Raw genomic sequence first — 26,103 nt, forward strand, 5'->3', positions numbered from 1 at the left:
TGTCTTTATTCCCAAGTTAGTACTTCTGTCAGTTGTTCCTTCCGGTTGGCAGCTTTTTCAGCATTTAATTTAATATGTAGAGTTTATTGCAAACCAACAAAAACTCATTCATTAAAAACGTTTTGTAAATCTAGGTGTCCCCAAACTTTTGACAAGTAGGCTTATATTAGAGATTGGGGTCTGCCAAGCTTCTGCTGTGGTTCTCATATCCCATTTCCCCTTTCTCTTCACCTTTGCTAAGACACGGTCAAGCTGTGCAGTCGGCCGTCGTCCGCTGGGCTCAGGCCAAGCCCTTCGAGGGTCTGGATCTGGTGGGGAACAAAACCCAAACCCTGTGCACAGAGTATACTGAGCGTGCACTTCCTTCCTGCTGGCGAACCCATCCGTTAAGAGGCACGACAGCGCTTCAGCTGTGCGGATTTTCCAGCGCCAGCTCCTGCAGGGCCTCGCTCTAGAGATGCCTTGTGGAAAATTGATGGTCCTGCAGGCTGTGGAACATGTGCCTCTGCTGTGAGCGGGATTTTTTTCTTTTTTTTTATCTTCTGGTGTCATGAAGTTCCTTCAGTGCTAGATGGTTGAAATAGAAGTCTAGAGTTATTACTGCCTTTTTGTCTTTAATTATAGAATCATTTACATAATTAGCTTTTAATGAACTACATTTACATTCTTTTTACATTGTTTTGAGAGGTTCGAGTCTGCACTTCCGATTTTTTCCAATGTGAGGAAGGACAAAAATGTAGGATGGTTTTACTTGTTATACAACATGTCTGCATTATAACTTTTCATCAAACTCAGTTCCTAATAATAAAACATCTCCTCCTCTACTTACAAACACAAATGTGGCGTCAATGGAAAATTCACAATCTGCACTTTCCACAGAATTTCTTTGCTTCTTTCAGTGAGTTACGAGTGAAAAAATCTTATAAGCGATTCCACCGTTTTGTTAAAATTTCTGCATAAATCAATTGTTGAAATGTGAACAAAGTCACATTTCTTTACAATGGTGGTGATAGGAACCTAGAGTCACAATGTCTTCAACACAATTACAGCCATTTTATTTACTATCTAACACCAGTGAACCTACATGTGTCTTCAGAGTTGTGTCTTCCAGCCTAGAAGAGACATTTTCGCTCACTGACTGATTGACTAATTGACTGAGTAACTATGTTGAAACGAACGACAGCTACAAACACAATAAGTAGACTGTATAATATCTTTTAGACGCTACATGAATTCCTGCTTCCCTGTTGTTGCAAAGCCGTTGACACTTCTATGACAAATGCCATACAACCGATTGCGGTCCAACAAAACTAGGCTTGCCTAGTCTTGTTATATGTAATGCTGACAATGGAAAAATAGCTGTCAGTCCAAAGAAAATCTTACAGTACCTCTCCACCATGGATTTATTAAAAAAATATATGTTTTAGGCCAAAACCATATTTCAAAACAATCTATAAACAATGTCTCAGAAATCAGGCAAAATATTAATAACCTTTTTGTGTGATAACTTTTGTGAGTTAGTTTTTAGAGGCATTAAACTCTTCTGATGTCATGTTCCTATCACCACTGGTATGAACAATTCTGGTGCTATAAGTTGCTCTAGAACAGTTCTTCCCAGCTCTAGTCCTGCACATTTTAGTGTTTGTGCTGGTCCTAACACACCTGATCCAACTAATTCACTAATTAACAAATCCTTCCTGAGTTGAAGTGGGTGTGTTTTGCCAGGAAAAGACAAAAATGTGCAGGGCAGGAAGTCCTACAAGGCCACAGTTGGGAACCACTGGTCTAAAACTCTGGAAATTTCTCTAGACATTTGTGAAAATTCCAATTTAATATCAAATTACGTCATGCTTTTGTGATCGCCGGCAATAACGGCGACATGTCAAGGTTAATAAGCAGCACTGAGACAATCAGCACATGCACAACAAAGCACAATGCTTCAATGCTTGAGTCATGCTGTTGTCCACAGGCACTATTTGCAAGATAGAGAAATCTGACACCAACCACTGAGAGCAAACCAGTCTGCATACTCATTTGCATATGTGTGTGTGAGTTGCTTTAGGACAGTTTATTTATTCCACTCCTTTTCCTGTAACCCTACTGAATAAGAATTCATTTACAGTTTCATTTACAGATCAACCATATCCAAAGCTAGCCTGACCATTTGTTTGGAGGGCCAGTCTTTAGTAATTATCTTCAGCACACACACCCTTTATCCTCCAGCATTTCCCTGAAATCCAGTCACTTTCACAACCCTGTGCTGTCACTTCGACCAACTACATTTCCCATAAACCCTGGGGATCAATAAGTCACTCAAAAGGTATAAGTCACTCAAAAGCTACAGGTCTTTCTATAAGTAGAGACATTGCTTCCCTATTATCACAATTATCCTATTGTTCCATGTTCTTCATTAAAAAAAATGGACAAGCAGAGGTCCAGGGACATCAACGGCAACGTTAACTCAAACAATAGAAAAAATCTTTGTCGTTACTGCTGTTATTAATAAAGTGCTGAAGCTGCACATATTTCCTGATGTCATTTTGGCCTAAGGGTAGTAGGCAGGTCCAATGCAAGGTGGGAGGAAAGGGTAAGATGCACACACACACAAACACACACGGTATGCACATAGTACTCTGAAAAAGTGAGAGACTACCCTTCATTTATATAATCATATACATATAACAACTACATATAACATTAAATGTTTGTGTCTTTACCCAAAGTTCAGTCTTAGAAGTTGATTGTATTTCCTGCTTCTCAAGATTCAAGTAAACCCAAACCAAACTGGGGTGCTCAGTCCATTGTTCTGAGAATATGGCAAGCGTCTTTGCAAACTGAACTCCACTATTGGGAACTCCTGTTTTTCTCTTATTATTACTTCTTTATGTGATTAATTGGATTGTCATATGTAATCTCCTAAAAAATACCTCCTGAAAAATGAATAACTTGTGCTTAATAGCTGTTTTGACTGGAAATTAAACAAATAAAAGGTGTCTCTGACTTCTGCACAGCACGATGTGTGAAGGAGAGATTAATCAGATTAGTCACACCATCCAGAGAAAAGAATACATGTCATAAATACCATCTATTTATGAATATGGCAAGAAATCCAATAAAGGATGGTGTCCAGTACAGAGCCAGTGGCGCAACTACCAGCAGTGCATGGAGGGTCAAGGAAATGGAGTCAGTAGGGCTCCAATTTTTCAGTATTTAGTGTGTCCACCCTTCGCTAACATCTTTATTGGACCTCTTATACAATTACATGTGCAATTTTACTCCCATGACTCATAGGTATCAATGTTAACTTAATAACATTCTTCAGCCATTAGCCAACATTAGAGCACCAAGTGGGTTGAGACACAGCAATAGTGAGTAATCAGGCAAATTATCAGGGTAATTTTCATAGGGGTGGTCCATTAATTTTTTTGCCCTGAGGCCCGTGAGATCCTAGTTATGCCATTGTACAGAGCTCTGGTGCAGAAAACTGGACAAAAAATATGCAAGGCCGATAACTCCCATTGATTTTTTTTCCCTCATGTGCGCACATTACGACTAATGGAATGAGAGCAGAAAAAGAGAGAGCGAGAGAGAGAGAATGCTTTCACCAATACCATTACATTACTCTCTGACACATAGTAAGTGAACATTTTTGAGGTCAGTATTGGAAATCAAGATGAAGTGCCTCACTAGCAGCCAGTTGGTGGACGTAGTTCTACCATCAATCAAGAGTGCTTTTCGTCAATATCGATCAATAGGTAAGACCATTTATTTGTTAAAAGGTAAATACATATGAGTGAGCTTTCAAAACAAGTTATCAACAGACACCACCTCTCCATGGCCTAAAAAGAAGTGTACTTCAGGACTTGGGCTTTCTAAAATGAGCTTAGAAAATACTACGGCTCTTAATTTTCTTCATTAGTGCATGCTACACACCATCGCTTTCACATTAAAGCCATGTGGTAAATTCACAGGTGAAAAGAAAAATGTTCTTAAAAGGGAATTTCTGCATAATTGAACCATTAAGCAAATTATTCAGAGAGATTTGATGTGAAATTCTAGAGAAACATGCTGAGGCGGAACTGTTCACAGTGGTGGTGATAGGAACCAGACGTTCAAAGCGTTTATACCACTGAAGGTTACATCAAGCGTTTGTACACAAAATGGTTACAAGTAGGTTGTATTATGTTCGTTTTAAGGAAAGCTTTCGGCCGAAAACTTATTTTTAAACATTATTCATACAGGAGAGGCAAAATAGTACCCAAAGAAAACTTGATTTACCACTAATTTACCACTTGGGATAGTAAATATAATGGCTATGTTTGTGTTGTAAACATCGCAACCTCTGGTTCCTATCACCACCACTGTGGTAAGTTTCTCTACATCACATCAAAACTCTGAAAGACTTTGTTTACACCTTAATGACTGAGTTGCGCACAAATTTTTTCAAATAATCTGCCTTTTAACTTTTAATGTAAATTACTTTAATTCTAAGTAATTCTGGGCCATTTTATTGGTAAATTCATCATGAAATGTTTATACAATGTAATGGGAAACTGACATGTAACTGGCAGTTACAAGGTTTTGATTTGACAGTGCCATTATTAATTTATTTATATATTATTTATTTACTTATCTTGTGACACAATTTGGGACGATCCAACTCCCAAACATCCTGCGACAGTAAGCAGTATATCCAAACAGGAATCCAAGTCACAGGCATTAAGGCCAGTCAGGCCAGGATGAATGAAAATTTCCATGAGAAAAAAAGAGAAAAAGAAGAGCAGCTAACGTGACTGAGCTTGGTCTGAAACGAATCCAAACAGCAAAACGAAATGAGATTTTTCTCATGCATATTCATAAATCTTTCCACCTCAATCAACCCACAACAAAGCATTACATGCTAAACTGCTGAATGTGAGAAGCTCTGAGATCTTTCAAGATTGTTGCAGAAGCTTCTTTTCCACCATGGTTTGGGACGTTAACACATTAGCGAGGCAAACATCATCAGGCTGGATGTTTCAGATGTGCTCCACATGTCACTGCCTATTCAGTGTTTCGCTGATTCATTTGTGGCCAAAAAGCAACAACAAAAGAAGTGGAGGGTCTGCGTGGCTGAGGCCTGTGGACAATATGACCGAGCTCTAAACAGCAGCACATTTCCACATGCAGCGGTACTGGAATGCTGGAGACCAGCAGTGAGAACAACTTGACAAGCAAACCTAGTGATTTTGGGTTTGGGCACTGGAAAAGTTCTCTCAACCAAGCTGCTGATCTCCATGAACACTTTCTATAAGACAGGTTTCTTGGTCATGGGTTATTCTACGTCAGCTCACCTAGGGTGTGGAAAGTCATGTCAAGGATTTCCATGAGCAAAAACTTCTTATTTAACCCTTCAACTTCTATTTTCTCTCTCATAGCTCACTGAATTGAGCAAACAAATGATCTGTCTGAAGTGTGGATTCTAAAGTTTCAATCAATGTCACATTTGTATTGATACACAGAAAAGAATATATTTTATCATTTGAACTTTTGAGGAAAAAGTTGAAACATATTAAAAATAATAAAAAGAACAAACATATTTACATTTTTTTCATGTTTCATTTCTTGACATCATACAAATGGAAAAAGTGGGTTTGCAGGCTCAAACCTGTCAATACAGACTGACATTCAAATGTAAATATAATATATTGCTTAACTTACTACATTATTAAATATCACAGCAATATGAAAGTAATAACTCCTGACTTATGGGTTAAGTCATAGTTGGGTAAAAACACTGGATTGATTAAATATTATTATTATTAGCTCAGTCAGATATCAGTATTCACATAGCAGGTAAACCCAATATTCAAGGCAATTTATAATTCAGAAAATTCATAACTAAAAAAATTACTTGGAGCACAGTTTTGAGATTTTGCACAGTTGTCTGATTTAAATGGAAGATTTTTATTTATTTTTTTCAGTCAGGCTTTAGGTGAAACAGCATTTTCATTTCATTCATTGCGATGTTAAAAAATACATTGAGAGTGATTTGATGTGAAACTGTTTATTGTAGAGAAACCTCTCAACCCCTAAAGAACTCTGAGTTCCTTATAATAGTGGTGATAGCCAGGGGTCACACTGCCTATGATGCAAATCTCACCATTTTAATTCCTATGCAAAACAGCCAATGAACCTACACATGCCTTCAGAGGTTTAATGTAATGTTGATAATGCTAAAATAGTGTAAAATCTGAAAAAGAAAAGTCCTTAGGGACTATTTTGCCTCACAACGCCCTGCATGTACCCCTCCACCAAGAATGGATTTTTTGAAAAATTATGTGTTAGGCATAATTCTTCCCTAAACAATAAAAAAATTCTTAGGGATCAGACAATGTATTCATTATTATTTCATGTAATAACTTTCTGTGATGTATCTTAGCTTTTAGAACCATTAAACCCGTCTGGTTCCCATCTCCACCAATGTGAACAATTCTGAATCAAGTTTTTCTAGAATAGTGCGTTCCATAGCAAACCACTCTGAAAGACTTTGTTTATATTGCCAATATTTAATTATTCAGAGATGTTGAGAAATCTGTACAATTTCCCCTTTAACAGTTTTTAGAGGGCTCCTGTATTACAGTTCACTGTCTAAAATTCCATTTCGGCCTCAAAAAACAGAAACAGGACATGGGATCTTCAGGCTGTCCGTGTGATTTACGCAAGAACAGTGATTAATATAAACTCTTTTTGAGTCACAGGCAGTTTTGTAGACAGTCACACTGAGCAAACAGCTCCAGATGGCCAATGGACATCGGTCCAGCTTCAGGGAATGAGTCATGACTCATACTGTATACATTTCTACATGTATTTTAGAGCGAATCCCATGATTCACGCCATGCTCCATAGAGACCAAGCATCGGGTGACCCAGATTTAAAACGTGTTAGAGGTCAAAAATGCAACAGAGCAGAAGCAATTACCACATAAGACTGACCACACAGGGTTTCAGCGAACTGCAAACATCCTAGACAAAACAAATTGCTCTGCTATCGATGGAGCCGTCCTGAATAGCTGATAAAAAATGAGGCTGCCAAATTTTCTTGGACTGCACCAGCACGCCATTCAACAACTACGTCTTCCTGGATTCTTGAGAAGCAGATGCTCCATTGAGCTACATTCCCAGCAAAAGTCATGTAGGCTGCTGCGGTCGACTACACGCCAGCACTTCTGTGTTTTTATCATCAGTCTGTGAAGGAAGCAGCCCACAAGTTCATATGGATTTGGCCACAATGGGACTGGGTCTACATCCTCTTAGCTAGCCCGACATCTAGCAAAACATGCTTTTCCTTATTTCGTTTTTATTCCAACCGCCACTTTGCCATGAAAAATGCACAGAGTTAAATCAATAAGACCCCATTTTACACCTGGTCACTTCAGGTGAGGAATATCTGGATTGTATCCTGATAAAATTTTAGCCACATGCATTTACAATGGGTTGTCTGGTTAGTTGGACTGAAATCCGATTGCTGTGTGGGATGGAATATGCAAATCTGCTCATTACACGGCAACTTATTACCAATATTTTATCCATTCAACCGTTTTCTGTTGTGCATAGTAGTGTCTGTCCATTATTTCTCCCATGACTCATGGGTAGCAATGGTATGTATGGGGTTCTCTAAATTTTTCACAGCAGGGCCCATATTTAGAGGTAGTGTTTGTCCCTAGAGAGGGAAATGAGGCATAAACTTGTCAAAAAAAACTTAAGTCCTTAAGCTTTCAGGCCACTTTTACTCTATATACAAATATCGGCATTGGCCCCCAATTCCCATATCGCCGCATCCCTCGTTCATTAAATCAACACAGTAGCATACTATGATAAAGCAGCAAAAAATAGACTTAAAGCTTGAAGCATGGCAACTATGCATTGTTTTTGACTGTGTTTCCATGCAGCCAGTGTAAAAGGGCACACTGATAACACAGAAGCACGCTGGAAGCAGTTTCATTTCACTGGAAAAACAAATGGAAAAACAAAAACATGCACTGATCTAGCTTCTTCGCAACCTACTTTTCCCTACAGCTTGAAAAGCACTCCTTTAAAACAATCTTTACAGAAAACCACATACATTTCACATCGTCATTGTTTCACAAGTAAACATATGTGAATCATGTGAATCTGTAATCATGTGACATGCAGTTGTATACAAAAGTTTTAGTCGAATAATGTTTTATTTTTTTTGCATAAGTTGTTTTGAAAAACAAATGCAAATTTTAATGCACAAGTTTTATTTATTTGCTGAATGTAACATAAAAAAAAAAATTAAAACATAAAATATTAATTGTGCCATATCTTTTGCACGGGCCACATTTTGTTATATTTTTTCCCAATACCTCAAAAAATTAATCAAATAAACAGTAATTGTGCATTAAAATATGTTCTGTGAAGAATGTGGATATTTTCACTTTTAATAGAAACGTCATTTAACCGGGAGCACATAAACCTTTGCATATGACTCCATGTGATATCAAGTGCAACCCTCAAGTCCAACATGTTACACCATGAAGTTACACTTCTCAAAAAGAATCCTGAGACGTGAGAAAACCACATACAAAAAACAAAAATGTGCACATGAAGTGTCTAAAAATAAATTCTGTGAGGGAATTCGTAGAAGTCCCTAAGACCCACAAGGCCAAGGCCATCATACCCATAATGGAAGAGGCTTCCATACGGAGTACCATCTCCAGGGATTAATACAGATAAGGTCCTTATGGTATGGAATATGTGTGCACTCATTTTCCCAGAGGACGTTAAAGACCTGGTGACCCAGTCTTGGATGTCTCATCAATATGAAACCTCCGAACTCGGTTATGACCTCATCCCAGAATGCAATCTTCCATAAAACATTATCCCCAGAGTGCTGCAAGAATCGGATTTCAGAACTCACAGTAAAACGGCCACTGCACACCGACCATAAACAGCAGCATGCTATCAAGCCAGCCTTATCTGCCCTGAAAATCGCTGGCTTAGCATTTTTGATGTCGCACAAGGCTTTAAAATACAAACAAGCCCTCTAACCAATCAAACTGGGTGCTGTGAACATCTTGACTGCCAGATCAGTCGTTTTCAATATGTGGGCTACGGTCCCCCAAGAGCCGTGGTGGACTGCTAGGGGGGCATTGGCCATTCTTTTTTTTTTAAACACCAAAACTTTGCTATAATATAGACATTTAACCAAACATTTTTTTATATGACAAATATTGTTGATTATTTGCCCAAAAAATTATTTGATTGTTCTGGAAAAATGCTAGCTAGTTACGTTTAGATTTTCAATGCAAGTCAATGAAAAGCGTTTCACAGTCCAATAGTATGGAACTCATGCATCATGTATAAATGGTTAACCCCTTACAATCTGAGGCTTATTACATGCTAAGACTTATTATTCAGTAACTACAGGGGCTTCAATGCAAACTGGCTGAGCTATTCTTAGCTTATAGAACTGTATAATAATACTTTGGGCCCACTGGTGGGCCTTGTCCATTTACAGGATTAAAAGGGTCTTTCAAAAGGAAAGATCCTGAGCTTTGACTATCTACAGGTGAAGCAGCCACCATATTTCAGACTGAGAAAACCAAGACCAAGCATAAACTGGGCTTCACAGGTGCAGAAACTAAAAAACAAGTACCGCTTTAAGCTTCTTGCTCAGATGTCTTTTCAAATGAAGGTTTGTTGAAACCCAACAACTTACACCATCACTTGGAGGCTATCCACAGCAGATATACATCTAAACCTGTCAAATTTAGCCAGAACTCCAGCTTTCCTTTCTTCAGCCTGACATCCAGCACTCAAAAGCTGCCAAACAAGTTCAGCTCTCAACAGGTGAGTCAGTAAAAAAACAATCAGATCAGTTCAATCTTGTGGGCTGCAGAAGCTTTTCTGGTTGTTTGTGTGGGCTGCGAGTGGCAAAAGGTTGGGAACCCCTGGTCTAGATGTTCCTCTGGGTGTTCTGATGAATCAAGATGCTCATGTAGTCCAACAAAATTGAATTGTTTTGGTATTTTGTATGTATAATACAAATGTGTACACATTGTACTAGTATTTTGCACATATTGTGCAGCCCAAATGTGTGCCACTAAAGCAAAAGGCAAAAACAACACCTCTTAACTGTTGTACAGTCACGGTAATGCACAGCATTGAGTGATTTCTTGTTTTTCTAAACTGACCACACATTATAACATGAATATACCAATGTTCAGTAAACTATGTTGTTTTTTTTCAATAACGTTAAGTTTAAGATGGACATGTGTGTGATTTATAAAACCGGAAGCAAACTGTCTTTTCATCTTCATGGGTGAGCAAGCAAGTCAATATTTATAAAAGTGTTTTTAATGTGCTTAAATGCTACTTTTATTGTGGCAGTTGAATATCAAGTTTTATGTCAGCACGGCCGTCTTTGTAGAGAGGTGTGAATTGTTTTCACTCCTTCGTTACTCACCAGCAGCTCAACACAAAGTGACAATATTTCACACAGAGAGAGTCAACAGTGTCCTAGTTCATCTGACAACAGAATTACAGGGGAAACATTTTTTATTTGGCCTGCAGAAAGAGCCTATTACAGAATTGTACTGATGTGTGTGGTCATATGTATGCATATTGATTATTTTACTACAGCTTTGAACAAGACTTCAACAGCTATCATCTTCTGTCTAGATTTCTATTGGAATTTCTATTTTCCATTTTTTTTTCGTTCTCGTATTATGAATTACATCAATTCTTCTGCAGGAATTACAGCCTGACGTCATGAGGTGTTGTCCGAAACGGTACTTGAGGCAACAATGGGCCCCTTTAAGGGCCAGATTTCCTCAAATGATAAAGAACGGATGAGCTCATTCAACAGAAGTCTGTATTATGAGTCACTGATTTCACCTGATGAGAAAAAAAAAACATTCCTCTGGCATTGTGATGAGAGGATAAACAGATGTCCAGCTTACACACAGACAATCCACACTTTTATTCTGTCTTACCTTGTTAAAACAGCGCTTATCGCTCCAATGCAAGACAGTGACTTCACGCTCTTACTATTCCGGTTTTGCTGTGTTGGTTTAAGGGTGCACAGGAAAGACACAGAGCATGCATTGTTTAGGGAAAGCTATGAGGTTTGTGTGACATGGCAGGTTGAACTGAATGACCAAGGCACAGACATTAAGTTTTAAAATCTTACTGGCAAAGTCAAACGCTGTTTTGTGCTTCCTGAACTATTTCCCAGACCACACCGTTGGATGGACTTCTTGAGATAGATCCTTACTGGAAGAGACCGTGAATAAATGCTGAGCTCTTCCTGTATGTGGTCAGTCTATGATTTTTTGAGAGCTGATTCTGCTTTCCAGCTTAAACCGTTTGCAAAAAGTGCTGGAATTTCTATTAGGACCAAACTGATATATCATTTGGTGTATAATAAACAGCGATTTTGACGTCCCATGTATTTATCAGTATTGATGAAAATACCATCCATAAACCAAGACAAATTACTTGCTTGTGTTTTGTGGCCCAGAAGAGGCATTATTATTATTATTATTATTATTATTATTATTATTATTATTATTATTATTTTATAAAGGCATAATCTTTAGCCTGAGGTTCACATGTTCTAACAAAAAAACATTCTATGAAGAGGACTGATGAAAAATAAGAGCAAATCAACTGAAACAAACAAAATAAATGCTAGGAACGCTCAGATGCTTTATACACTCAAATATTTATAAGAATGCTGTTCTGTTGTTAACATTTGAGAACTCATAGGCTTATTTGTAGTTATTTGTTATAATTCAAGCTACGGCCAACAATGTATATCATGATATAATTAAAATATTTATATATATGTGTGATATACATATATATATATATATATATATATATATATATATATATATATATATGTGTGTGTGTGTGTGTGTGTGTGTGTGTGTGTGTGTGTATATACACATTTTTGGAGATTAACAGTGACTTAATATTCTGGATGTCCTTTCAATTTTTAAAAGAACCATTTATTTTTAACTAATGTTATTAACAAATGACAACCAACAATTTATCTGTTTACCTAAAACTATTGAAGTCTGTTACATCTTTGAATATATGAAATGCTATCGCCTGAAATGATTGGTTATCAGAACTTCTTCTCATCAGTCAGGCCCTAGTTCTTGTTTCACTGCACACACTGCACCCATTAAGAATCTCCTCTTTATGTCTTTTAGACAGGCTAGGATGTAACATACAGCACATCAAATAAATTAGATAATAACCAGGAATTCACAATGACATTAGAATCATATCAGTGTTGGCAGATTTCTTTTTAAAAAACAGACAGATATTTAATTTGACTGATTTCTCACACCAATATTTGATGATGTTTATGTACTGTATTCCTGAGGAGCAGAACACAATGCTGGGCTACTGTGCTATAACGGCTGCATATTATTAATTTGTAACCCTACAGTCATATACACAGCAAATATTGTGCACTATAGTTTGCTAAAGATTTTCCTACACACTTTAAAATGATGGTTCTCCAAGTGTTTGTTGGTAAAAAAAAATGGTTCTATATAGAAGCATGAACACTCAAAGAACCCTTTGCATGATAATAGGGATCTCTGCATCATGAAAGAGTTATTATGAATGTATTGTAGATGGTTCTATACAGAACTTTTTTGAAAAGAGTTCTATATAGCACTCAAAAAGGGTTCTTCTATTGTTACGATCTCAAGCTTGTAATAATAGAAGAACGCTTTTTGATGCTATATAGAACCCTTTTCAAAAAGGTTTCGTTTAGAGCCATCTACAACACATTCTCTATCAGTCTGAAAAGTCCTTTCATGATGCAAAGCCCCCTCTAAACATGCGAAGGGTGTTCATGGTTCTACATAGAACTATTTTCGGTAACATTTTACTGTAGGGCGCTGTTCATAAGGCTATATGACACCTACATAAGCTTGTCCTGACAACTGACATAACGCTACATAAATGTTTATAAATGCTTATTCCAACAGGCAGCATCTGTCATAAAAGCTACTTTAGCTAACTTTGATCAAAACTGGCAAATATATATATATATATATATATATATATATAGTGAATCTTTATAGTGAATAGCGCCTATTGGAATAAGCATTTATAAACATTTATGTAGGGTTATGTCAGTTCTCATGACAAGCTTATGTAGGTGTCATAAAGCCTTATGAACAGTAGAACCTACAGTAAATTGTTACCCCATTTTCTTTACCCTTGAAGAACCATCTTTTTTAAGTGTGTATTTAAGTCATCTTTACTTAGGAAATCAACAAAACTTGACCAGAGGAAATAAAGCATCGGCCTGCGACTGCAAGGAAAGTAATGCTATATTTCTCTGTTATTCTCCGTCCCAGTTTCTACATTTTATTCATTTTTATCTATAAGAATCGGCAGATATGTACATGAAAAATACCGAATATTGGTATCGACCCTCAATTCCCGCATCGGTGCACACCTAATGATAACACATGAACATTTAACCGTGTGGTGCCACATACTGAACAGCTAACTGGACAAATGGTACCAGTTTGGAACCCGATTACCCAATGCAGTCATTCTGAATGAACAGTAGCAATTATATGTGTACACTGCTTGTTAACTCTGGCGTCCTCAAAAATACATTCCAGCAGAGGCATCAATACTTCAACAACTCATTCCAGCAATGAACAAACACTCAAAACCCAAGTCCCGAAAACATAAACACTACTATTTCATCCCAACTCCAGCAACCTCGACACATTACGAACAGAGCAACATCTCAATTTCTCCTGCCGCTTTGAAGTTCTCAAATGGTGCTGCCAAGCTGCCGACATGAAAGAGGGTGTCCTGGTGTTCACAGCAGGGGCTGGAAGCTATGGTGCCCCAGTCTTCACGGAAAGTGGGAAATATTTCAAGTAGAGGGTCTTTGAGTTGAGTTTGTTAAGGGACTTTTTATATTATCTCTTGGGTGATAACTAGTGGACTGCACGAGGATTTAGAATTCACTTTGTGGAGTACTAACCTTTGCTGTTAACCTCAGAGTGAACTGTGCAAGAGTTTATGTGCAATCACGACCTAAAGATAAGAGCCTTTGCAGAACGTTTAACACTGCATGTTCATTTCCATGCAAATCAATAATATATGGCACAGATTCAAACGTCTCACCGCCACGCACACACGTACACATTTCATATTTCTCTCAGCAGGGAGCTCAAAGGCTCTTTTGTGTGCGTAGAGCAATGCTGTGCAGACCTTAATCTGAACTTAATTTACGTTCAGCATAAATACCTACAAAAGAAATCCATATGATAAAGGCTTTACAGAATAAAGGATTATGTCGCATCTGACTGCAGGGTAATCTTTACTTTCAGCTTCATCTTAAATACTAGGCCCAGTATGCAGCTATAATCCTACATACTCATGAAGCCCAGAGGAAATTGGGCTGTATTGTACTTTTAATACCTGGATGATGTACTAAAAAAGTGTAGGACATCGTTTGGACTCAGCGGCCACATGCTGCCATATGTAGCCGAAGGGGAGGAGCCATCAGAGGCTACAGAAGCTTGAAGTCTCAAACATCATGACTTTCAATGACTGCATTTCTACACGATTTAGTCTTATTTATGTCAGGCTATTCACAATATGCAGCTAAGGATTTCAAAATATTGTAATGGTGACTGGGCACCGTGATGTGGATAAACAGAAAAGTTTGTAAAGATCCTGCCATCTTGCCTTTAGAAGGTATTCAAGAGCTTTCTTTGAAGCATTTAGTAGCTTTTGAACGAGATATCCTCGCATGTCTGACAACAAATGCTGATATGTTTTGTGCGGGTCTGTTTGTCTTGTAACCTTGTTTTGCCCTTCAACATCACACTACAACAATGGTCTGTCTTCGGTCATTCTGCATTTCAGTCAAACAGCTCATTCCTGTTTTAGTAGGCAGTTCCCGCCCATCTTAAAAGACGAAATGCACCAGACTCTCTGCAAAACTAGGCATGTTAATGATGAACCGATTAACCGTTAATCAAGAAATACATAAATGTTTGACCAGTGCTTTCGCTTAAAAGGTCATTTAAGTTTCTGATAAACAAAAGATATTTGATTGTACATGCAGAACTTATTCCAGTAGGCCTACTTAGTGATGCACAACCCAGTTTTGTTTTTGTTTTTTTGAGTCGACTCTGGCGCTCGACTCCTGCTGTTGATAAAGGAATATAGCAAAGGTTCAGCCATCCTAAATGTAGTTCACAGCACTATCACAACTAGGATATTTAGTCATGACACACTGCTAAGGTCAGTGACAACCTACTCCTTTTTTAAGTGTCATGTTACTTCTGTTGAGTATAGACTTAAGCTATAGCCTACAAACATGTTTTGGGTTTTTTTGCCAAAAAAGCTTAAAAGCTGTGAGCTACCTTCTCTGATAAATGCTGTTTAAATTATGTTTATAAACTTCAATGTTCGTTAACTTGGGCTAATAATATGTGGTAAATGTACGTAAGTAGACTACATTACACTACTGTCATAACAGTTACATTAGGCTTTGTTTTTTAATTGAATAATGTCTAAAGTCTTGTTTACGTAAAACACAGTGCCATATTTGATGTTTTCATGGTTTGAATATGACTAATAACGGTTAATTATTGGCCAGAAAAAATTGCTAAAATTCAAATCAGTATGTAAAACTAGGACCTTTGTACACCTGGTCAGTTTTGAGTACCTGAATTATATCTGGAGAGATTTTATCCACGTAAAAAAGCACTTGTAAATGCACCCAAGTATTTAAATCAGATATCATTCTGATTGCTCAAACCACTGAGACATATTTTAGCAAGATGTTACTCTGTAAATGCAATGTCTTTCAACAAAAGCCCCCAACAGTGTGACCGTGCCCTTCTCTGCTGTTTTGCATATAAGAAGAAAAAATATCCACTGTACTGGTACCACTGATCAGCATTGCTGCGCTTTCACTTCAGCTCCTGATGTGTGTTTCTCCTCTCAGTTTCATTTGTGTTCAATTTGACGGCTCTGAATAGTGAAGTATATAGTATACAGCAGAGATGGGGACTTGAGTCAGAAACTCAAGTTCAAGTTGCACTTGTCACATGATGACTGACTCACAACTTCACTCAGACTAGCCCTCAATAGACTTGCACTGACTTGGTGTGCTAAAAAAATCCTTTCATTTCTGACTTAACAGGTGCACCTTTGCCTGTGAATATAGCAACATTTTGCGTAGTTATTTTCATGCCACGCCATTCTCATGTAGTGGTGTCAGGTTGTTTAGCATTTTAGTACAACTTTTGGTTGGAAAAACCTTCAGTCGGACATAATTGAATGATAAATGATACTTGACTCAGACTTCCTTAAATAGACTCCAGAACATCTCATATATTGTAAGAATATGACACATAGTCCTCACATTGAATATAATAAAGCAAGGCATCCAAGATTCCACTGACATCTCACTTGGGCCACCTACACGCAGTGGGACTTGTCATCCTATCTCTAAAGATTCCAGCTGTGTCAGTCCATGGGTAGGCGACTCACCCGTTAGCCATCACTTAATGAAGGCACATACACACAAACTCACACAGACATCCACACACAGTGAGGCAAGCATCCACCTCCAAATCAAAAAAGCTTGTTGCCATGGCTGCCAATGATGAGATATGTGCTGGAGTAGGTGCCTCGCTCTGTCTCACTGTTCACCAGCAGCTGGGACATATATTCATTACCCGGAAAGGTCAGCAGGGAGAGAGGATCACGTTCTGGAAACACACCTGATGGAGCTAATTAACAATGGGATTCTGTGGAGACGTGTATAAAGTGTATGAGGAAAATGACATGACATAATTAGCATATTTTCCTCTCATGGCTACATTCCGTCTAAGGGAGGGGGGTGATAAACTGATAAACGCTTAGATATTTGAAGACATATTCACGGTACACTGTATGTAAAACAATATTTTGTTTTTCTAAGGCTGGAATTAACAAAATGCACCAGGAGAATGGAAGCAATGCATTTTTAAAATGATACATATTTTTTAAAATTTTGCAAAAAAACTGTTATCCAATCAGCTACTCGTTACTATACACTGAATGTTGTGTTTTTCAGGGTCTCTTTAATTGGTCTAAATCTAAAGCTGACTTTACATGGAGAGACTTTCATGCCACTAGTTGCATGTTGTGAGCTGCATGCAATCAAAGCAATTCAAAAACGATAAAAGTTGCGTGCACTACATTCAGTTACTCCACTAGTTAACCAAATTAGCAGCTTGTATTTTTAATACATCATATCATTCTCAGTATAAATGTGAGGTCTCCTTTTCAACCGTCCATTAAACCGTCCAATCTTCGTTTTTATTTTCTTGTACAGTGATCTGGTAACCACAGTCATGTTATGTCAGTCAACGTGATCATGTGATGTATTATTGCCGTTTTTTAATATTGGTTGTTTCATTGGCTGAAACTTGTTTCGCAAAGTTCACACACTTGCAACTGTGAGTTGCAGGATGCTTGACATTAGGCATCTCAAGTGCAATTTAGTTTCATGCAGGTTTCAAGCAACTAAGGTTGCATGAAAGTTTCATTGTGTAAAGTTTTCCTTATGCTACAGGTGGTTCTTGGGTGTTCTAGAAATACTGACAAAATCCATAATGTACTGAAAAACCAATCTAAAACATACTGATGTATCTACAGCTCTATGACCATAGGGAACACAAACATGTGGTTAATTTGCAGGGGTAGCACATGCAATATACTGCACCCACAAATCCAACACACTGTCGGCCTAAACCATACATTCTTTGTGCGCATTCCAATGTGTCAATTAAGGAAGCGCGTCCATTAGAAACATATGTTGCATCCGTCCTGGGGTCATGACTCCCATATCTGTCCGTTTCCCTACGCCGTGGGCAGTCGGGGGAAAGTAAAGTGGCAGTTTCCTGTAACCACGGCAACCAAACAGAAAGTACACAGTCATCGGGGCTGGTTAGTGAAAGCCTAAAGCGAGGATAAGGCACGCTTTTGCCTTCCACTGACTGGAGAAGCCTGTTTGTTGGGTGTGCTTCCAGTTCATCAGTGCTATTACCTGCTCCTCATATATTGTCTGTATATGCTCTCTACAATAGTCTAAGTTGGAAGTAAGAGATTAAGTGATGAATACCTATCCTACACCTTTGTAATGCAGAAGTCACAGGCAGAATTGACCAGTGTGTATGAAAATGCATACAAGGCGGGGTGACAAGGTTCAGGTTACGTGTCTTTGTGTCTACAGCAGTCTACCAGTTCGTCTGCTTTTGTTCGAGGAGAGGTTGCTGAAGGTCGTGGTTCAAGACTGAATAGAAGCAATTTACGACAAGAATGTGCATGTGTGTGTGAGAAAGAAAGAAAGAAAGAAAGAGAGAGTGATGAAAAGGTCATACAGCAGAACAGTCTATCTTTGCCATACGCTGTGATCCGTTTACATTGTGTTACATTACATTTACATTAATAAAGCTGAACAGTCTCAAAAGGGACTATTAATTGACATTATTAAGGTTCTGTGCTTTTCAGACATTTTGTACCTCAGATTCTTGAAATTTGTTAGTAAGAATGAGAATTTAAACTGTATGGCTTGTACTCCACTCAACAATGCAGCTTAGGCTGAAGAACAAATATGTTTAAATGTAAAGAACAGAAAATGCTTGACTTATTTGTATGTTGAAATGTGAAAGAAGTGTCGAAGTTGCACAAGGTAACCCCACCCCTAATCTTAGGCATGAAACTCTGAGGTTATGCGTCATTTTATTATAATTAATATGCGTACAAAAGGACTCCAGGCCTAAGTCTGGCTACGAGCAAGCTAATTCTCCGGCACAATTGGAAAAGTGCCCATATCATAGAAACCGTATCATGGAAAACTGAATTTTCTCTTTTTTGAAATAAAGGAGTTGGATGTTAGTATGTTTTCAAAATGTACCATTTACTTCCCACTCCATACAATCCATATACGGAAACTACATCCAAGCTACAAATACAGTGTTTTGTTTTTGTCATATTCACCTATTCAGCCTACATTCACACAGAAGGTATAAGGAGTGTTTCAGCCAGGACTGCTTTTTGAACTAGGCACAATGCAGGGCAGCATATCAGAGCAGAGCTCATTTACATTTATCAGTCTTTAAGGTACAGAAACAAAACCAGCTGGTTTCATTCTTCAGAGGTTGAAAAATGATGATGTAAAAAGATTTAGGACAGGTTTTGGTGTATGAAACCACACAAACATCATAAGTGGACATCAGAGGAAAGGAAAATAAAATACAAGAAAAATGTGGGCTCTTTAACATCGGTACGTTACAGGTACCCAAATTGTAGCATACTACAGTCAAAGTAATTTAACCACCACACTTAACAAAGCTTGCTGGCTTGCCTGTTTTATTTCTGTGACTCTGCCCTCTTATGATGTCAGTTCAATGCACAAGAGTGTTAGCACTTTAAAAATCTTGTAATTTAATTGACACTGTAATTTATCAAATTTACACGAATGTAACAGCTATGGATTTATCAGTTAATCATACAGCGCAATAGGGTGGTTTGTGAAACCATTCATTTGTTCCGTAGGCAAAAACAGCTTACAACCAGGGCTTGTCCGGATGTTAATGGCAAACTACAAGACGAAAGCATGCTCCATCTGGACCAACCCAAATCCAGCATCTATTAGGATTCCTTTCATTGTGCCAAATAGAAAAGAATGCCCATTAAAATAGCAGACATTGTTGGTTTGCTGATATCCGGCATATATAATCTCATCGTGTTCCACCCTGGCGTGTCTTTTCCTGTTACATCTCACAGGTTAAGACATGCAGGTAGAGACAGGTAGGGGTTTATACACCTCAAGCAGTTCAGCAGGTGACAAGCAGTGTGTGGGAAGAGCTTACTAGAGCATTCCTTCTCACGGCCCAGTTCCACAGCATTACACAACTGCCACAGGAGTCTGTCTGTCCATCAACATGTTTACACAGCTCAATGGCCTCACGTGTTCATGAAGTATCTAATGTGAAACAAAACATAACTGAACTCTAACTTTCAATACTTTCAACGCTTTGAACATCTAAATAGGCTAACTCTACTTTGACACTGTACTCTGCCCTTAGGTTAGGGGTCAGCAACACGCGACTCCAGAGCCACATGCGGCTGTTTTACTGCTCTACTGCGGCGCCACAGCAAAATTAGATTTTTAGTTAAACATAAATTTAAACGTAATTATCCTTTGCAGTAAAATAAAGCTCTGCTGATCATTCTATCACAGTTTTCACAATAAATGGTCTTAAAGGTTGGAGTTAATGTAAAATGCTAATTCACCCTTTAAACCTGACGTTTGGTGCGCAGACTACTGGTCACCATAGCAACATGGACAACAATCTCGCCTAGCTAGTAGCTAAAGAAAAGGCAAAAAGAAATATTTAAGTCAAGCATCAATAATTTGGAGACGAATTAACTTATTTGCATTTATAAGCACTCCAGCTGGTTTCCTGATACGTTTAATTCGCAACGAGAAACTGCCAAACACTAAAAAAGTCGTGAAGCTCCTTGTTTGCCAGCTTCTTGTTTGAATTTTCCTGTTCCACCTTAAATGGAAAACGAGTTACATTCTGGCACCTCAAGCACAATTTAAGGTCGAACGGGAAAATTCGAAAGAGATGCTGGCGAATAAGAAGTTGACTTTTGCTTCATAAAAAGTTGAATGTTAAGAGTATTTTGAAAGAAATTATTCTACTTTTGCAAAAACATTTCCTGCTGGAGATGTGAGAAGCAGAACAAAGTAAGTCTGCGTTTTCATTTAAATTATGTTATTTAGCCCACACTAGGATATTAGCATATACTGAGACATGTTTACAGCCATGATGGTAAAATGGACATAAGATGTTGTGGCTCCCAAGGCGGTTTGACCTTTGTTGAAAAGACAAAATGGCTCTGAACATTTTTAACATTCGAGTTGCTGCCCCCTGCCTTAGACTTTGACACAGATGGACAGAGATGGCCCATTAGCTCAGCCTTTACCTACGAGGCGACTGCCTTTTTTTAAGGGTGGGCCTTTCCATAATACAGTACTGTGCAAAAGCCAGAGCCCTTCATTTATTTCATTTCAAGTACAAACTATTCATTTAATTTGATATAAAACTAAAGTTCATGAAAATATTAAAAGATATAGAAAAAATGGAACTTGTGCAAAAATGCAAAATCTGGTAGACCACCAAAAGTTTTAAGAGATTAAAATCAAGCTCAACTCTTGCTTCAGATCTAAAAAAGTCCACAAGTCTTTCTGTCTATCCTTCCACTGTGAGAACCCAACTTAATGCTGTAGGTCTCAAAGGATGTGTAATAGTCAAGAAGTCCTTACTGAGAAAAAGTAAAACACAAAAAGAAGACAGTAGAAATACAAATCAAACAAGAAAAGCTGCTGGTGTTCTCAGAACAATGGACTGACCACCTCAGAGTCCAGACCTCAACATCACTGAATGTGGTTGGGATTACTCAAACTGTGAGAAGCAGAAAAAATACAACCCACTTCTCAGACTGACTTCTTTGAAAAAATTAAAGAAAGCCTCCTGAAAAGAACAGTAGATTCTGAAAAAAATGATATTATAAATAGTTCTTTGTGGCTTCTGTGTAATTTCTGTTAAATATGTTTTCTGTTTCCTGACACTGAAACATGAACTTGTACTTAATGGCTGTTCAGACTGTAAAATAAATAAATGAAGGGTGGTCTGTGTTTCGCACGGTACTGTACATCCTCAATGTTAAAGCATTAAATCCCCCTCCAAAAATAATGTCTTTAGTTTTATTCAGTAACATATGTGACCTCCTGCTTATACATTAACAACATAAAGCATAAGCAATTATGTAACTGTTTAAATACAGTGTGACGAATATTAGACTATACTGTACTTTCTTGCCTCTCAGTTCATTTTCCTCTGAGAACTTGGTGAATGACGATACGAAGTTTACATTGTTTATTTACTTTTTTTGATTTATTTAACATTTGAAAGGCATCATAGATGTTAATGAAACTGTTCAAATATTTGAATCTTTCTCTGTGTTCAATTCAGCAGACATAGGGTGTCCAGACTCTGGCCATTATATTAATCATTTTCCATGGCATAGTTTTGCTATTGAGTACTGTGGTCCTACATTAAGTATCGATTTCAAAGTCAACATTGGTATTGTGCCAACCCTACTAAGCATAACATTTCCTACTACTGTAGAATATGTAGCCATTTTACTGCTCAAGGTCCAAATCTGGAGATTTTTGCAATTCTGTCTGAAAATACATGATAATCCATCCTAATCTGCTGTATTCTGCAGAGCCTATCTAATATAGTAATGCTCATTAGACGCTGTGACATGAGCATGAACTCGATTGTCAGTGTAATCCAGAGGGTACAGAGAGAGAGAGTATGGCTGAGAGAGGTAAAGCGGTGAGGGTTAGAGGAAGGAGAGGAAGCACATTAATAAATATTCTTCCTCATGATGCTTCCTCTGAACCAAGCAGCAGCAGACACACAGGTAGAACTGCCAAGAGGCTACGTCTGGCCTTCGACACACCATGTTGTATCTGTGTGTGGTCTTAAAATCAAGAAATAGATGCTAAATACCACTAATACCAAGGAATGAGGGTTTTTTTTCCTTAAGAACCAGAAAAGGACATGGTCTTATCTGTTGATGTCAATGAAACATTCCAACCATGCCGCTTGTGGCTCCACAGACTTGGTTATAATTCACCTTGATGCCATTTCAGCAACTCCCTGACAATGTCTTTACCTCATAAAGTTGCCAAGTGGCCATTTAGAACAGTTAGCCCTCCAGTCCCTGGATTATGTCAACTTTTATGCATCAGAGGAACATGGTGTGCTGGAGCTCAGCCCAGAATATGCAACTTCCCCATGGAGAGTCACATCTACATGACCCCCCTGCTTGGTCTTCAAAGGACCTCCTGGATGGGAGACCCCACTACAGGGGGAGGGGAGGTCAGGACCCCGAACATCACTCAACACCCGAAAGACATAAGCGGACGCTCTGAAGTCCAGCAGCGTTATGCAGCCAAGTCTAAATGCCCTTGAGTTAGGGGGGATAAATCATACCTACATCTAAGCTGGAAAAGGGAAACAGAAACATAGCCTGCATACTGGCTTATGTGTGACCTGCATATGGACTGAAAAGCTGCAATAGGCTTCATGCAAGTCTATGTGGCCGCCATTTCTTTGCATGTTGAAATACGCAAGATCCTCAACCCCTTAAAGTGCAAGCATAATGTTCAGTTATCAATTTTAAGACTTATTCATAATTGCTATGGAACAAACACATAAATTATAATTTGTGTTTCACTTTGTAACTGACAACATGCCCATATAAGGAACTCAGGGTTTCAGCTGTTTTGTCTATGGGAAAATTTACTTTCAAGTTTTCAAAAACTGCCGCCATCACGTTGTACAAAAATGTTCCAAAGACGTTCTCCTGTGCACATTTTTCCTAGATCAGCTTTCCAAACCTGAGGTGATTGATAAACAAGTATAACCAGTGCTGTTTGCAGTGCTTAATCAAACTTCTGAAGTTGTGTTGTCATTTTGTAGTTGGTCAAAGCCCATATGAGGAACTGCTGGTCTATGTCTATGTATTGGCAGTAGTATTGTTGCCTATAGTTGATGTAGGTGGTGCTGTTCTATAATAGTGCTGCAGTTGCCTTTCTTGCTGCCTCTTTTGGAATCTTGTAATTCATCAGTGACAATCAGCAGAAAAAAGTATGTATGGCAAAACGTATCATCGCTGGAATATTTTTGTTTATCACAGGCTGCAATTTTCAAAACACCACTTATTTTTCCCATAGAGAAAAGCAGCTTAGACCAGAGTTCCCTATACGGGCCGACTACAAAATGACACACAACTTCAGAGGCCTATTTAAGCTAAACCTGGAAATGGCAAACAGCATATGTTTACATTTGCACATATTAGGCCACATTTATAAACCACCTCAGGGTTGGAAAGCTGATCTAGGATCAACTTCCCACCACATTAATAAGGATATCAAAGTCAACTGCTGTTCTTAGAGCAGTACGCTTTCCCTGAAAAGTTTGGTAATTAAGGCCTGTGGTGTGCAGGAAATACGAGCCACATAGTTATTAGATTTAAATGAGGATAAAGAATGATCTCACCTCAAAACCTCCATAGTGGTATAAAGGAGTCACGAGAGAAAACAGTCCATAATTGGAACCATGCTTTGTGTGGCTCTATTATGAAGACATGTTGCGTGCTGCTGAACTACAATTAACCATGAAAAATGTAAGTATTTCTGTGTGTTGCTGTTATGTCCAATCTGGGGCACATAATTCGAGAAAGATGTTAAGATTTGGACTGTCTGAGAGAAGCAGCCAATACTGTCATCACTAATGAACTCCTTCACATTTTTGTTTCTTGACCTTCAACACTGCCCTGCTTTTGAGAGGAATTTATGTGTTTTTTAATGCATAGCCTAGCCTATCTACACTAAATACAATGTAATAGTAGTGTTATAACATTTCCACATAGTATGCTAGGCTAGCTCTTTTAATTCGCTGTGATCTGATGCTTCACAGGAACAAGCAACGCCCCCCTGCACGTTTTTCTATTTCCCACCCGTATTCCCACTAGCCCCGCCGCTCTGGGCTAGGATTGGCTAGTAATTCATTCTCTCCAGCCATTCTAACGGCGAATTGCTTGTGAGTATTAATGACTAGCCAATCCTAGCGCAGGGAGGCGGGGCTTTATGAAAACAGGTGGAAAGAAAATAACGCCACCTCTGAACGAATTCAAATGTGAGCTATGGCAAGAGAAGAAGACACGTCTGATGATGATGATGAGGTTTGGAGCGTGTGTCTTAGAATCTCTATGACTTTAAACCTCCGCATGCCGCCGAATTATAAATTATAAATCTTACGTTTTTACGTTTTAATAGCCTACAAGCCTTTCTAGGCTTTCAGTCTGAAACATATGTGAGAAGGCTAATTATTTAGGCTAACGTAACAGCAAGCACCAGTAAGGAATCCCCGAGCAGTGAGAGTTCAGCTGATTTTAATGAAACATAAGGAGCTTAAATGTTTAGATATAGTCAGTCGAACCAGACAAGTACACTGACTCTGAGTTGTGAACGAGTACAAGTACGGACAAATACATTTAGGAAAAACTCATTCGGAGTTTTCAGAGCCCTGAAATGTGGTCATAAATGGAGTGACACGACGGGCATGGCCATACAAATCTAGCTAGTGTAACGTACATTAGCAGTAACGGTCATTTCTAACCTACATAAATAAGCAACGTGTTTGTGTCTTTTTTAAATGCAGCTGGTTAAAATGTACGGTCCAGCTGGCGACAGTTGTAAAGCGGCGGTTGAGTTGAGTGAACGGGTCGCAGGCTCTTCTTACCTGAATCGGGGTGAATCTTTGATACATTCCTCAAAATCCACCGTCATTTTGGCTTTTTAATCCGGCTTCAGTCAGAAACGTGAAAAATCATCGCATACGCTCCTGTCCGTTAGACTGTCCGGTGAAGCTGTGATTTAGTCGCTGAGCTCCTCCAGTCCTCTGAAACACTGAAACAGTGACACTGTGACACACTCCGCTCACTCACTCTCTGAGCTTCGGCTTCATCACCGGCGGCCGCTGCGCTGCGCTTAGGGACCGTCCGCAAAGTGCAATCAGTGTAAGGGATCACAAACGAAAAACGGGATCCCTGTTAGTGCTGTTCGGCAGAGGGCCGATTTGAGGGGAGATTCAAGGTGATGTCATCCCCCCCCCAAAAAAGAAAAAGAATCATGCCCTTTTATTTGCTCTTCCTTTTTCCATCCTCTTTGGATTAGTGTGATAACCCCTGATTTGATCGTGATACAGTTATGTGATATATTCTGAGATACAGTGAGTCTGTAAAAGTTTAGGAGCTCCTGGTCAAATTACAAATTGTGAAAATAAGTTAACACATCTTCTACAGTAAACACACTTCTGCACATTTTCTGCACAATTGCTGTTTCTTTGCATTGACACATTGAAAAATTGAACTTTAAATTTAAATTTGC

General features: G+C 38.5%; 1 protein-coding gene across 4 annotated transcripts in view; it reads right to left on the reverse strand.

Annotated features, from left to right (window-relative positions):
* The window catches only part of acap3b (ArfGAP with coiled-coil, ankyrin repeat and PH domains 3b), a 103,862-nt gene extending 78,183 nt beyond the window's left edge, over positions 1 to 25,679 (reverse strand). For all 4 annotated transcript variants that reach the window (XM_036559449.1, XM_036559448.1, XM_036559451.1 and 1 more), the window contains exon 1: positions 25,457 to 25,679. In XM_036559449.1, the coding sequence (XP_036415342.1) occupies positions 25,457 to 25,503 (47 nt within the window). In that variant the 5' untranslated portion in view covers positions 25,504 to 25,679. The remainder of the gene's footprint in view (positions 1 to 25,456) is intronic.
* Between the last annotated feature and the right edge of the window lie 424 nt (positions 25,680 to 26,103).

Source organism: Colossoma macropomum, unplaced genomic scaffold, assembly GCF_904425465.1.
Source record: "Colossoma macropomum unplaced genomic scaffold, Colossoma_macropomum, whole genome shotgun sequence".
Lineage (NCBI taxonomy): Eukaryota > Metazoa > Chordata > Actinopteri > Characiformes > Serrasalmidae > Colossoma > Colossoma macropomum.